General features: G+C 38.5%; 3 protein-coding genes across 4 annotated transcripts; 2 read left to right on the top strand and 1 right to left on the bottom strand.

Moving 5' to 3' along the window:
- Positions 1–2,217: 2,217 nt before the first annotated feature.
- LOC131328377 (uncharacterized) lies at positions 2,218–3,468 on the top strand. The gene is made up of 3 exons (XM_058361325.1): positions 2,218–2,277; positions 2,728–2,826; positions 2,905–3,468. Exons 1-3 carry the CDS (start codon positions 2,218–2,220, stop codon positions 3,466–3,468), a joined length of 723 nt encoding a protein of 240 aa, XP_058217308.1.
- A 1,052-nt stretch (positions 3,469–4,520) lies between these two features.
- On the top strand, positions 4,521–8,113 carry LOC131331359 (uncharacterized). Of its 2 annotated transcripts, XM_058365257.1 has the most exons (5): positions 4,521–4,931; positions 6,054–6,080; positions 6,566–6,622; positions 6,724–7,670; positions 7,772–8,113. In XM_058365257.1, the coding sequence occupies exons 4-5, from the start codon at positions 6,816–6,818 to the stop codon at positions 7,937–7,939; spliced, it is 1,023 nt and encodes a 340-aa protein (XP_058221240.1). In that variant the 5' UTR covers positions 4,521–4,931; positions 6,054–6,080; positions 6,566–6,622; positions 6,724–6,815; the 3' UTR covers positions 7,940–8,113. The 2 variants fall into 2 exon arrangements, with proteins under 2 accessions (XP_058221240.1, XP_058221239.1); XM_058365256.1 differs by having other exon boundaries at positions 6,515–7,670.
- A 1,142-nt stretch (positions 8,114–9,255) lies between these two features.
- LOC131328376 (uncharacterized) lies at positions 9,256–15,063 on the bottom strand. The gene is made up of 5 exons (XM_058361324.1): positions 15,007–15,063; positions 13,824–13,902; positions 10,702–10,859; positions 10,107–10,529; positions 9,256–9,951 (listed from the first exon to the last, which is right to left on the bottom strand). The coding sequence occupies exons 1-5, from the start codon at positions 15,061–15,063 to the stop codon at positions 9,256–9,258; spliced, it is 1,413 nt and encodes a 470-aa protein (XP_058217307.1).
- Between the last annotated feature and the right edge of the window lie 608 nt (positions 15,064–15,671).

The raw sequence follows: 15,671 nt of genomic DNA, 5'->3' as shown, positions 1-15,671 counted from the left end.
TTCTTTCTCCACTCATTATTCATTTGTCTAATTATTACCATAATCTCTCTCTCCACTCATTACCCAAAAACCAAACTAAAAAAATTTCAAAACACCATCCAAACAAGACATAAGGTTTTCGAATTCTAAATCTATTAAATCTATGGAGAGTTAAATGTAACCCTTGCATTATTCCCACATGCAATGCATAGAGAAAGGCAACAAAATATCATTTTTATTTCTCCATGTATCCTCTTCATATGCTTCCTACAAGGCTATATTTTCAAACGAAAGAAGCAAAGAGATTAGACACACCAGTAAAACTAAATCGCGATTTATATTACCAATCGGATATTTTCTATGCAATACAAAAAGTACTCGGACTATACACTTTATGTCCTATCCTAGCAACTATAGTGCCTCTTTCATCTCTTTGTTCACCTTTTCATGCCAAATAGACAAAACTTAGTCAAAACACAATATTTATTAATATGTACTACGGTCTTTTTCTTTAATTAATGCCATTTTCCTTTCTGGACTTATTGCTACTGTGTGACTTGAGTTGTTTCATCAGCATTGAGTTAAGAAATTAATTATCTATGGTAATTAAATCATATTGGCATGTTTCAGATACGTTACAGCGTTTGCCTTGAGGGTGCAAAGAGAATAAATAAGACAGAAATTTATGCTTGCACTAACACAGAGTATGCTTTATTTCCCGTTCCAGTGGATTATTCAGGGATTCTTTCAAGGAGAGAGTCTTGTCATGCAGCACAAAGCGGCAAGGATTTCACAATACAAAAAAACAAGTTGTTTTTTGTGATTGCACATTAACCTGAAGTGAAGCCATAGCGTCAAGATTTTTTTGTTTCATCACCCGATGATAATTATTCCATTACAGAAAAGATCAACAAAACCTAGTAGAACAGCTTTGTAAATGGAAAAGAGCTAATCGTCTCATTTTGTTGAGAAAAATGGGAAACTACATGTAATAACAGGTAAAAGAAAACAAAGCCACCTTTGTCTACTTGGACCTTAAATATCAAGTTTTTTGTTGAGGAAAAAAAAAAAAGGAAACTACTTTTGATAACAGGCAAAGTAAAATAAAGCCAACTTTGTCTACTTGGACCTTAAATGATGCAGAAATACTTGACTAGGAATTCTGGGATGTAATATATCACTTTTGTCAGATGCATACTTTACAAGTCTTTGGTAAAAAGATAGCAATTCCTTTTTATGTATACTTAAAAAAATAACCGATTATTAGAAAACTTAACAATCGTTACAGAGGTTGAGATCCACAAAGAACATAGATTTGATTAAAAATAGTTACGCAAAATATAATGAGCTAAATATTCCAATTTAAGAGGGGAAAAAGGTGCAGTAACACCCTGAGATAGCCTATAAACCAAGGCTGCAACCCATTGTTCTTAACCTCCTAGACAGTAGCACGATCTGCTTTCTCTGTAGTTTTAGTTTTACCGATGGCCAATAATGAGCTATATATTCCAATTTAAGAGGAAAAAAAGGTGCAGTTACACCCTGAGATAGCCTATAAATCAAGGCTGCAACGCATTGTTCTTAACCTGCTCGACAGTAGCACGATCTGCTTTCTCTGTAGTTTTGGTTTTACCGATGGCCATCTCTCGAACACTTCCACGAATTGCAGTTGTGACAGAATTTGACATGCCAACATTCAGCCTCCCTTCCCATTCCTGCGCCATCAAAGGAATCATAGTTCGAGGATTACAAATTTACAATATTGAAGGTGGCCGCTATTTGCAACGCACTTCTTGCTACTCGCAGCCGATTAAAATTTTTATCAATAATGGACAAAAATGCCCTTATTCAGTTTGACCATTATACCCCTAAAATCTTATGTTATTTGACCATTTTATCCTCTTATAATTCATTACATACAACCACAAACCACAAAAATCATCTCCTGTCCATCCCTCCCTCCCAGAACATACAACCTCAAAAAGTCTCCCCGTCCATCCCTCCCTCCCGAAACGTCTCCTCCCTCCCCCATTCAAACTCCTCCATTTTCATCCGTACCAAGCTGCCATCACCCACCACAGGGCCCCTCCTACCAGCAGCCAAGTCTGCCTATCTTCCTCCTCTCCTTTTCCTCCTACATTGTCAATGGAAACCTCGATTGCTTCTTCTCCCTCCATTGATAAACAAGAAAAAGTTGACCCATTAATACTCCACAATTTGGAGTCGGAAGATCACACAATGGATGTTGAGAAACATGTCACAGGTGTTGTAATGACGGAGCAAAAATCGAAGCAAGAGGTAAGCCCGCCCTCCATTTTCAATTTCAGAAGCCCTCCATTTTCAATTTCAGTTCTGGCCCGACACAGTTGGACACGCAGTGCCAAAACTTTACTAACTTTTCGGACTCTAATATCTGAATTATGTATAACTATTCGGATATTAATATCCGAATATTGTCAACATTGTTGGACTCTTATATCCAAATTTAGTGTCAGTTTTCAGATATTAATCTCTGAATGAAACTGCAGAGAATCCTGTATTTACAGTTGGATACATAGTGCCAAAAATTTACTAACTTTTCGGACTCTAATATCTGAATTATGTACAACTATTCGGATATTAATATCCAAATATTGTCAACATTTTTGGACTCTTATATCCGAATTTAGTGCTAGTTTTCAGATATTAATATCTGAATAAAACTGCAGAAAATCCTACACTTACCTGGTTGGTCTTTGGGTGTTACAGGTTGACACTTCAACACTTGGTAGTTTTGTAGGGCCATCGACTATACCTATTTCAACTTGTCCTTCATACGATTATACGGAGCATTTTACAACGGAGATGGTAAGTGTTTTTTTGATAGAGTATTTATCTTGTGCAATCTTATATTACGGGCTATAATTTTTTGTTATGTGTGTGTAGGTTTTTCTATCCGATGAAGCGTTGGTAGATTGGATAAGATGCACTGGTAAACAACACGGGTTTATCATTGTGATTAACGGTTCTGAGAAATGTATTAAGAATCGCACACCTAGGATGAGATTTTCATGTGAAATGAGTGGTAAGTATAGGCCGTTTGTGAAGAAAGTTGATGGGAAGGAGGTAGCTGTGAAGAAGAGAGTACGGTCCACGGGCACCAAAAAATGTGAATGCCCATTTGAATTGAAAGCTGTAAAGGGCAATGATGGTTGGACTATCTCTGTCCACAATGGCACCCATAACCATCCTCCAGCGGTGTACTTGGAGGGCCATTCGTATGCCGAGAGGTTGTCGGCAGAGCAAACTAGCACGGTGGTTGATTTGTCAGTTGCTTTGGTGAAACCCAAAGAAATCTTAACCCATTTGAAGGTTCAAGATCCTGAGAACGTAACGTCTATCAAAACCGTGTACAATGTACGACACAAGTATCGAGTGATAGAGAAAGCTGGAAAATCTCAAATGCAACATTTGTTGGATCGGCTAGAAAAGTACCACTACGTTCATTGAGCCCGTGGGAATGAGACTGAGAATGTCACAGAGTTGTTTTGGTCTCCTCCATCTGCCGGGGAGATGTTACGTGCTTTTCCCCACGTTTTAATGATGGATTGCACATACAAGACGAATAAGTACAAGTTTCCTTTGCTTCAAATTGTTGGTGTAACATCGACTGAGATGACTTTTTGTGCAGCATTTGCTTTCATGGAGCGTGAAAAAACGGAAAACTACACTTGGGTCTTGGAGAAGCTAAAAGGCATGATGGATCCCAACGCGCTTCCGTCCGTTATTGTCACAGATAGAGAGTTGGCGCTTATGAATGCCATCGAACATGTTTTCCCTCAAGCTACCAACCTCCTATGTAGGTGGCATATTGGTAAGAACGTATTAGCCAAGTGTAGAAAGATGTTTGATGACAAGATGTGGGAGGAGTTTATTTGCAGTTGGGGCTTAGTCGTCCTTTTATCGAGTGTTGCACAGTATGAGGAGCGCCTTTGTGTTTTGAAGCGTAATTTTGAAATGGTTCCTGTAGCACTTGAGTACGTCGAGAAAAATTGGTTGGTACCCTACAAAGAGAGGTTTGTAGGAGCTTGGACGGACAAAGTCATGCATTTCGAAAACCTAACAGGTAACAGGTAAACGCTTCATTCATAACTCTGGCATTTTCCTTAATATTCATGTTATTCACGCGTTTTTGGAAAATTTTCATTTATTCATGTTATTTGCTACGGTTAATATCTTGCCATATTTATGCATAGTGCGGAGAGTTCACATTCGAAGCTAAAAAATCATCTTGAAAACTCGCAATGCAATTTTGATACTATATGGGAGAAGATTCACAGATTGATGTTGTTACAAGTTACTGAAATCAAAGCTTCGTTTGAGAAGAGCCTTAATTCTGTGCAACATGATTTTAGGACAACTCTATTTGATAGGCTAAGGGGAGTTGTTTCGTCAAATGCCATGACACTTGTTTTAGCGGCATCCCATCAAGTCGAATGGTTTGTGAAATCGAAGCGTCAATGCGAGTGTTCTTTGAGGCACACCCATGGTTTACCTTGTAGAGACCCATAATTATTTTCTCAAATTTTAAATGTTTAATATGTATTTGGATTATCGAAATATGGATAATGCAGAAGATATGAGTTGGGTCAATGTGAGATGACTTGTAAGTTGTGGGAGTTGATGATGTAGTTATATACTTGAAGGGTGTGTGTGTGAATTGGCCTATATAAGGATCAAAATATCAGGGAAGATTATTTTCTTCCCCCGTACGCCTCTCTCTCTCCCGTTCTCTCCTCTCTCTCGGCTCTCACCTTCTCTCTTCGATTTCATCGACCCCGAGTGAGACTTTTGAAAAATATCAAGTACTAAAGTTGTTCTACGCGACGAGAGCTTCCTATCCATCGAAGAAAATTCACGATCGGAGCACTTCGAAGTTTCCTCCATGTTCGGGCTTGCTTCTAACCCTCGAGGTAGGGATCTCCTTCCTTCTTTATATGTGTTAAGTGTTAGTTTGATGTACAAGGATTAAGTTTGATCATCTATTTTGAGTCTTGAATAAACCTATTGTATGCTGAAAATTTCGTGGGTTCTGGTAATCTGTCTTTTGGGAGCCTTTCTGCTAGGAATTAATTTTTGGTGCCTTCATAACAGTTAAAGTACGTTTTAATACGAAGATTTCGGTACCAAGATCATGCAAAACCGATAATCACACAATTAGTTATGGATTTTTGAATACTGGCTGTTTCCTGGATGTGCGAATCTGTGCGTGGCTGTCTTCTTTTAATTTTCTGGGCGTGAAGAACATTTTGGGTGGCTTTGGGTCATTTACAGGAGCTGCAGATTTAAGTTAAGAAGAGATTGGCATTGGAATCAAGTAATTTGGTTAAGTATACAATTTTTGGTGAATTTCTAAAGTAGGGTTGGTTGATAGGTGCGAAAATGATTACGAAACTGTTTTTCTTTTGATTTTTGGGTTAATCTCCTCTTGTTTCTGAACCTGGGATTTTTACTGAGTGTAGGGCTTGTCGTAGTGCAACTTTTGGCTTTGGTTTCACTATTTTTGGGTTTAAGATGAGAGAGCTATGATTTTTCAATCAATTTTACTTATTTTCGCGTAGAATCTGACAGCACCGGCGGACTTTGGTAAAATGGCCATAACTTCTTGCTCGAGACTCGAAATGATGCACCATTTGTTTTGTTAGAAACTAGACATATAAAGCTTTCTAACGATACATCCCATGAATCATGGGTATGTCCGAGCGATAACAGATTTGCATCCAAAACTGACCCAAATTGTGCTTTGCACCAGTTTCACTGCTACGCTGAGCTATAATCGCAAAGCCATAGTAAGGTTATCCGAACTCCGTTTTTGATGTATGACCTATGGATCAAAGAAAAAGAAGTATACTTTTCAATGATTAGGTGTTGGATTAAAGAGAACTTGTGGTGTGTAAGAGATATGCATTGTTGGTGTATTGATGTTGATGTTGTTTGATACTTAGAGAAATAAACACTTTTAGGGCATTGTATTGAGCATAAATAGAATCATTGAGTATTGTCTAAACATGTTTCCGTTTGATTGAATGTTTTAGGAAGTTCGAGTCGTCACGTGGATCGAGGTGAGTGATTTAATACTTAAACACATGGTTTTGAACTTGTTTTTCTTATCGAGCTTATTTGAACATGTTTTATAAATTATGTACTCCATGGATAACAATGAAAGGTGGACTTATTTGTGAAATATTTGCGAATCTATTTAATGGCATTCCCAACGTCCGGTCTTGCTAGGGGACGGCTTAATGGCTAGCAAGGGTGTTTGAGGTTGGTATGTGTTTTGGGATAATGCGTAGACGTCTGGCTTATCCACTACTGGGGACGCCCGGTAGCTTTGAATTTTGAATAGCGGAATGTGCATTATATTTGGCTTATGATTTTGAGTTCTTTGTTTTGAAATATTATCAAATTATTTTGCATTGTCCATGGAAGGCATGTGAGTTAAGTATTAATCATTCACACGAGCTTTGGCTTAAGTATTTTCTTTTCCACCTTTCAGGAAGCGACGCATAGTGTGGCAGAGTGTTTACTTTAGTTTGTAAATTTGTAGGTAAGCACAGCTCTGAGAGGTTTATCCTTTTGGTTTGTAAACCTATGTAAGACTTTGGTTTGTTATCAATAAAAGTTAACTTTTGCTTCCGCTGTTATGTTTAGCCCCTTTTGATCATCGCTTGCTTAGATGATATTTGATTTGTGATTTGGCCTTAGTGAGAAATCACTGGCATTTGTCATGATTAAGACCTCGAGGGGCGGGTCAGGGTTGTGACATACCTTGCGCTCATGAGATTGCTCCTTACAAGATGGAAAATATCCCTCTACCGATTGAGTTAATCTACGACCATTGGAAGAGGCTTTCTTTGCTTGCACCCCAGAATGAGGGTTCGATGGAGGAGACGCTTTTGGCTCACTTTGATTGTTTTTACAACAAGTTCTTGAAAGAAGATCAATTTGATGTAAAGCTAAATTATGTTAAGAAAATGCAAGAGCTTGCTCATCCGAAAACCAGTACTCTCCTTGAACCCAAAGTGAATGCACAACCACGCGGTCGGAAGTCAACGAAAGAAAAAAATGCAGCCAAAGAACAAAATTCGATGCGTAGGGATCCCTCGGAATTTGAGCATGTTATGGCATCCCTTCAAACCCCTAAGCCCGTCAAAGAGAAACCGCGGCGTAATCTGAAAGGGAAAGCAAAAGTTCCAGCACAACTTTTTATATGCCCCTTCATCAATCAGTTCCCAGAAGCAATAAGACCTTACATAGAATCGGTCAAGGATGTTGAAGATGATGGGAATTGTGGGTTTCGAGCAGTGTCGGGCTTCATGAAAGACGATGTTCATGAGTGGTTAATGGTAAGAAGTGATTTGCTGAAAGAGTTGGAAACACATTTACACCTTTATGAACAAGTGGTAGGGGGGACGCAGAGGGCTAGGGAATCACTTCACATCTTGGCATGGTATGAAAGTCCGGCGCCCCAGGAACATTGGATGACAATGCCAGACATGGGTCACATCATAGCATCTGCTTATAATTGTGTCGTCGTCCATTTATCAAATGTTCAATGTCTTACGTTCCTCCCCCTCCAATCGAAGCCTTTACCCTCCATGAAACGAAAGGTTATTACTGTCGGGTTTGTTGACGGCGGACACTTTGTACAGGTATTATTTTGGTAAATGATTTGTTGTCATCTATATAATGAATTGCGCTCTTTAAATCTATCTTAATTTATCTTTTATAAGTACGTAATGCAATTTGACAGGTATTCCTTAAAAAAGGTTCCCCTCTGCCGCCAATAGCTTGCAATTGGAAAAAATATCGTATTTCTATCGCTAAAAATTGGGATGCAGCACATGTTGCAGCCATTCAGAAGTTCAACGAAATCATCGGCGTTGACGTAGCAACAAAGGAGGTCATCCATGTCAATTAGCCATTCAGAAGATTGAGAAACGATTTAATGTGGTGTATTATATAATGTGTTCTAATGTTATGAAAATTAGATGATTACGTCTGCTTTTAGTTTTCGGATCGTCAATGAAACTCTTATATTGTATTTCTGTTTGAAAACTCATAGTTGTCAACTCTGTGACATTGTGTTCAGAAACAAGAATGGTGTCATGCATTTAACTAGTTTTCATTCTGTTCGGAAATTAAAATCCAATTAAAGGTATACAAATAAGATATTAAAGTCTAAACTTGGGGATAAATTTTGGATATTTGTTTCCGAAATTATTGATCCAATTCGAACATTAGTATCCAAATGGTGTCGGGCTATATCTCATAGTTTTCATTCTGTTCGGAAATTAGAATCCAATTAAAGGTATGAAAATCAGATATTAAAGTCTGAACATCGGTATAAATTTAGGATATTTGTTTCCGAAATTATTGATCCAGTTCGATAATTAGTGTTCGATTGGTGTTATTCTATCTGATAGTTCGCATTCTGTTCGGAAATTAAAATCCAAGTACTGATATATAGATCAGAAATTAAAGTCCAAAAATTGTTAAATATTTTGGATATTTATTTCCGAATTGAATTTTCTCCGAATGAATGGGCTGTAATGGACGAACAAGAGGGTGGATATTAAAAGGGAAATTTGAAAATTAACTCCCTTATTTATTATTGGTGAAAATGGGATGTAATTCTTCCTCGTATAACGTGGCGACATGAAAATATACATTTGCAAGAATTTTATTCCTCGTAAAACGTGTTCGTGTAAAAAAATCCAATGATGCTGGCATTTTTCTGTAGTTAAAAATGGGTTATTTGCATCGAATTTATGCCTCAAAATACGTGCTGCTAGGATTTTGTGTAGAAATTTTTCCGACATGACTATTCAATGAAATTTTAGATTCTCTACAATAATTGCAACGGGTTAACTGGAAACCGACAAAATGGGTTTTTTGACCAAAATTCTTATGTTCACCTCATAGCATCTGTTTTTCAGGCGGTGGTTGTCTTTTTATCGAATCATCAATGTCTTACGTTCACTACGATATCCGCCCCTTCCCCTTGAGAGTCGACGTTTGATTGCACTCGGACACGTTTGGTGTCCTACTTAACATTCATATTTTAACGATATCCAATTATTACAAATATCGTAATACTTATCTGCAATAAAACAAAAGTCATTCCACCACGAAAAGTAGTCCATAAACCATGGTCATAAAGTGTCCAAAATAAATACAAGGCCATCAAAAACAAGCCATAAAGTCCATTAAAAACAAGTCAGAGAATACCAAGTCTCAAGTACGGTCATCGCGCCGGCACCTAGTGTAACGACTCGAGTAACGATCAGAACTAGGGCCTGATATGCTTGCTTCAGCAGCCTCCGGTCTCCTCAAAGTCATCTGCACTTCAACAAGTGCTTGTCGTAGTTCATACGGGCAAGTTGAAGTCCTAGCCCTAGTCCCACCCAAAACAGTGTCCAAAATGGCCAAAGCCGCTGCATTGCGCTCTTCCACACTCTCGGTATACGGCACCTCTACGGGACGGGGTGAGACCCTGAAGTGGGAGACCGTCAAAAACCAAGGAAGGTAGTCGGGGTGTGACTCCCACGGGACTCCAGGCTGAATCGCAACTCGTTTCTCTGCATTCATGACATGATCGCGCCAATTTTCCCATTGACCATCTGTGTACGAAGAAATAATCTGAGAAAGTGAAAACAACCCTGAACTTCTAACCCTCATAAGTAACCTCTCATTTGCCTCCGCTATTGACCACTTCTTCAAATTACGTCCGTGCGAGTGCAGTTTCAACAATGGTCGCTCCATACCGTTCCAAATATCAACAGCAACATGGTTCCTAAAATCCACTAACAAACTCCGGTCTTGTGGACCAACTGCCTCACCGTCTACCTCCTCTTGCCTCGCCTGACGCCCTCTCCCTCGTCCTCTCCCCCGTCCTTGTCCTCTCCCCCGTCCTCTGGCTTGTGTCGTTTCCTGTATATTGCAAACAATAGTTTAGTCTAATAAATGAATTATAAATGAATCATAGACGAAAAATTCTAGAGTAGTAGTAGTACTAGTAGTTGAGTGAAATATATCTATCCAATTCAAAGATAGAAACACAAAATCGTATTCTAACTTTCATGTACCTCGTCCTCTTGTTGAACGGACTCATGCTCATTCTCCCGTACATCAACATGTGGCTCATCCTCACAAATTTCAACATGTGGCTCATCTTCCCCTACATTATCATGTGGCTCATCCTCCCGTAGAACAGCATATGGCTCATCCTCCTGTACCTCCGAATGTATCTCAACCTCTACATCGTTCTCTACCTGAGCATGTTGCTGAACCTCGACATCCTTCTCTACCTCCGGATGTACCTCAACCTCTACATCGTTCTCTACCTGAGCATGTTGCTCAACCTCGACATCCTTCTCTACCTCCGGATGTACCTCAACCTCTTGCCTCTGTCCTTGTCCTCGACTTTTTCCTCGTTTCCTTTCCAAAGTTAAAGTTTGGTCAGCATTCCTCTTCCTTGCAGAAACGGTAGGAGGAACTCGTTTCATTTGCTGTACATTGTAAACAATATGTTAGAATCATAGTTGTCAAAATCGTACGATTTACGCAAAAACGATACAAATCTATAAATGAATCATGGTTTATCACATTATTGCATTTCACTAATATGAAACCACATGCAAAACTATAGTATTTATTTTCCTACTAGGTACTAGATTCTACCTCACGATGTTGCTCAACCACTACATCCTCCTCACCCCCAACCTCTTGCCTCTGGCCTCGTCCTCGTGTTTTGACTCGTTTACTTTCCAAAGTTAAAGTTTGCTCAGCCTTCCTCTTCCTTGTAGAAACAGTAGGAGGAACTCGTGTCATTGTATTTCCTGTACATTGCAAACAATACATTAGTCTAACGCTTGAATTAAAGGTAGGTGAATCAGATACTAATCTCTAAATAAAGATACATAAATCGGTGTCACACCCCGCGTCTAGAAACACCCAAAACGAAGTTTAACAAAGAATAAACTACCGTGTCAGGTAATACCAACGACATACCACATAAACCTTGGCTATAGAATTATATCAGAATCCATCAATGGTAACATGACAAAAACTTTCCATCAATAAACTTTTACTTTCAAGGTCATAAGAGAAGCATTAAATTGGCATAAGACTTGCACATGCAATAAAATATGAGCCAAGTGTCAAGAAAACCCCGTTAACACCTAGAACACAATTGATATCACCAAATCACCTTTACGAAAAGAAAAAATCAATATACTTGCACAAACCAACATATGAATGCATAAAATGCATGTCCCTCCCAAATAGAAGACTAGGAGTTGTATTTTTAAAGACTAATCCGTACAAAGTTAAGAACCGCGAATTTATAAGATCAAATTAGATATATAGAACAGCAAGTACTCAAAAAATTAGAATAATACGACCTCTTTAGGTCGCTCAATTAATTCCACAAACTCAGATCACATGCTGCAGTCAAAGTATTTCCAGCAGTGTCACACCAACTTGTAAAATCTACTAAGATCAAAGTATACACCCAAATGACCTAGGATTTGGTATAACTCATAATAACACATCAAAGTTCATCCTTGATTTTTTCCAGAATTTTATAAGCAAGAGAACGAAGTCAAATTCAATCTCAAAGTCAGAAATTCTGTGAAGGAAACACAATTTTTCAGCAGAGCAGTCTGTGATCGAATATTCATTACAAATCGTGTTTGTCATATTTTTCGATGATTTCATTGCCAAAACAACACCAACTTAACAATCTTTAAGACTCGAAAGGACCCATAACCAATAAACTTGTCTAAGTATAACAAATTTGATGAAAAATGCAGCTTTGGATGCTGCCCAAGTTCTAAAATATCTTCACATCAATAGCAGTAAGCAACTTCAAAATTCTACAAGTTCATGGTCATAATCCATCTATATACCAACTAACATACATCAATCTTGGGTTTCCATGATCAAAATCATATTATCCACAAATTAACAATATTTGAGAATTTAAGATGAATTAGGTATAAAATCACCATGTAAGCACTATAGAACCATAATTCTTAAATCTCTTCCATGTAAGTTGATTCTATATGCACATATTCATCAATACTCGTAGTTTAAGGAAGATTTCTTACCAGAAGAAGAGAAATTTTCAGATTACATGTCAAACTCCAAGAGATTACTTCAAGTTCTTCATGCCAAACTAAGGTTTTCCTTAACTTTTTCAATGGGAAAGAAAGAACTCCGAGTGGGGTAATGTTATGAATGTTTATGGGTTCTCACAATCGGATTCTAATGACTGAAATAGAGGGAACAAATCGGACTCTAATGTCCGAATGGGGTAAAATACCTTGGATATTAAAATCCGAATGAGGCAAAACATTTCAGATATTAAATTCCGAATGACCTTACCTTACAAATTCAGCTAAATATTAAAATCCAAAAATTTTGTCAATCATTCCTAGACAATGTCAATGGTTTGTATACCAAGTTACCAATTGACTACATTAACAACCATTGGCGACTCGTTTCAAAAAAACATAGCCAATTGGACTTTGGTATCAAAATCGAAAGTAATTAATTATTTCAGAAACGGGTTTTCTTCGCATTTGTGTTAATGACACTATTTGTAGGAGTGTAATCAAAATAGACTTTTCACTAGGTTATTGTGTTACAAATTGGAAGTGTTTCTACGTGTCATGATATTGAGTTATAGTTGTGAAGCCATATCGCATCTCTATAAGCATAATAAAAGAGCTACAATTGGTGTGTTGAGCATTATTCATGCATATTGCATCTTACAAATTTATTAACACGTGTACAGACCACAGAGCTCATCGATTTGGCTTGCTTTTACAATAAGATGCCTTCAAAAATTGGTTGAAAGAAAAGCTACAGCTCGTCTACAACCAAGGGGTGCTAATCGAAATAGAGGGGACTAATCGGACTGTAATGTCTGAATGGGGTATAAAGATTTGGATATTAAAATCCGAATGATATAATAAATTTTGGATATTAAATTCTGAATGACCTAACAATTCAACTTTTATAATATTCAACTAGGGGGCTATTCGGAAATTAAAATCCGAATGAATTTTAAATACTATGAATTTCAGATATTAAAATCCGAATAAGGGGCAAACAATCAGACTTTAATACCCGAAACTGTGGAACACAATCGGACTCTAATGTTCGATCAAATCTGAAATATACGAAATAGTAGCGTACTCACTGTGGGTTTCTCAAAAAAAATTCAAACAAAAATCGGGAAAAAAAAACCCGCGTAATAACAAAATTCAAAATTTTACCGATGTTTAACTTCGAAATAGTTGGTGATGCCGGCGTATTGTGCTTTCTTCTCACACCTCCTTCGCCTCAAAGTTGTACTGTTATTGTGGTGTGGTGAGAGTGGTGTTGGTGGCTGTGGAGAAGAAGAAAAAACGGGGGAAGAAGAAACGCACGGGGACGGGGGGGGAGGGGGGGGGGGGGGGGGGGAGCGGGAGAGAGAGAGAGAGAGAGAGAGAGAGAGAGAGAGAGACGGGAGGTGGGGCTGTGGCGTGGGAGTTGGTGGTGGCGGTAATGGGGTAGGAGTTGGAGCTGTCGACTGGAGAGAAGGAAGAAGGAACAGACTATGGGGAGCTCTGGAAATAAAACCTAGGTTGGAACGTCGTACTGAAGAAGGAACAGAACTGGGCTGTATGTTTTTGTTCCTTCTTCAGGGCTGTATGTTTTTTTGTACAGAAGGGTAAAAAGGGGAGTTCAAGGATAATTTTTTGGTTGTAAGTAGCAATTCCTTATAAGGTGGTGGTTTGTAGATAGCAATTGACTGCGAGTAGCAAGAACTGGGCTGCAAATAGCGGCCACCATATTGAATGGTCGTTGATCCTTAAGACATGTCCCCACAAACTGGGCACAATAGAATACAAATGCCAATTCAATTGGAGTGGCAAAAAGAAGACACACAATATTGAATTTTTTTTTTTACATATCGGTGTTATATTACAAAAATGCTACCGGTACAGAAATCTGTGCACAGATTGTGCACAGATTTTTTTGTGGGACCCATCACGGGTCCCGCACAAATGATCCGAGCCGTTCATTAAATGTAAAATATTTTTTCAAGGGCTTCTGTAAAAAATCAGCTCAATCCAATATCTATAAGTGCTTGATCTAATTATCTAACTTTTCATTACCTGAAAATCTGAATAAAAATTTAGATGATTTGATCGAGCACTTATAGATATTAGATTGAGCTAATTTTCTACGGGGACTCTTGAAAAACTATTTTACATTTAATGAACGGCTCGGATCATTTGTGTGAGATTCGTGGTGGGCCCCACCACAAAATCTGTGCACAATCTGTGCACAGATTTCTGTACCAGTAGCAGGGCTCGTTATATTATCCCTCTAAATTTTTATGGTGCGATTTGAGGTTGATGCAGAGGTCATTTAATTGTGACAATATTACTACATGTCTCTGCTATCATTCTTCTTCAGATAGAAAAAAGTCACAAGCATGAGGATATCATCAATTCAAAATCACCCAAGCTGCAAATTATAGACCATTTATTGTTATTTCACTATTTCGATGGTCTGTTTTCCACAAAGTAATGTACAAAACTGTCAACATAATATTCATTCATTTGGGGATTGCTACGGTACACGACACACTCCTGTACCATATGTACCCGTATAACCAAATTATTAAGAGGCGTAACCAAACAATTGAAAGGCATAATCAAACCATTGAGCGGTGTAACCAAACCATTGAGCGACGTAACCAAACACTTTCTTCAATTGTTATGCCTATTTTTGTAAAATGTTGCGCTTTTTAATGGTTTGGTTATGCGGTCTGAACAAAATGACGTCGCTTCCTCCGATAGAAACCGCAAATCTCTCAACGTCATTAGTCCCCGACTCATACAAGAAACTAGGCTATACGCCACCAGAATATTTGCTACTGTGGTTTTGCAGTTGCAAAAAGCTCAATTTTATTGACCGGATATTAACCTTGCTACGGCTTAAATCCCTGTTGCAATTGGCAATGGAAAAACTTCCATCTGCCATGGTAAAAAGTAACGGTGGCAAAATAAAGAAGTAATAGCCATGGGTTGGGCCCTGTGGCAAATATAGAGAGTTATTTTCGCGGGGTTTTCCCCTTCCACACTTTTTCCCCTCCAGCACTTAGCAAATAAAAAAAAAACCCTATACCACGATCGACGCCTCTCCTCTCCTCTCTCTCTCTATCTCTCCGTGAACTGCATGCCCCTCTCCCTCTCTCGCCATGAACCGCCTCGCTCGCTCTCTCTCTCTCTCTCTCTCTCTCTCAGTGGCCATAGACAATCATCCCCAGACGAGCTCTTGTTGCCTCTGTACGCAATTCCTCAATAGCTGTCACCGATTGTGTTTGATTTTCGCTCTTCCTCTACGATTGAAGTTAGCCTACAATCTAGTCGAAGTTAGTGCTGCAATCATCTTCAATTTCTAACCCACGACTGGAGAAGTTTCTGGGTAGGAGCAATTTAAAGTTTTCCATCATTCTCATTCATAGTCGTACAACTCAGAGGGAAATAAATTATTTCCCCAATATCATGGCCAAGCTAATTGGGATTGAAAGTTTATCACCTTTTTTTCCCCCTGATGTCCTTAAAGGTATACTTCCTAGTTGTATTCTT

This window comes from Rhododendron vialii, chromosome 6a (assembly GCF_030253575.1).
Source record: "Rhododendron vialii isolate Sample 1 chromosome 6a, ASM3025357v1".
Taxonomy (NCBI): Eukaryota; Viridiplantae; Streptophyta; class Magnoliopsida; order Ericales; family Ericaceae; genus Rhododendron; species Rhododendron vialii.
This window is presented reverse-complemented; position numbering and strand designations above follow the sequence as displayed.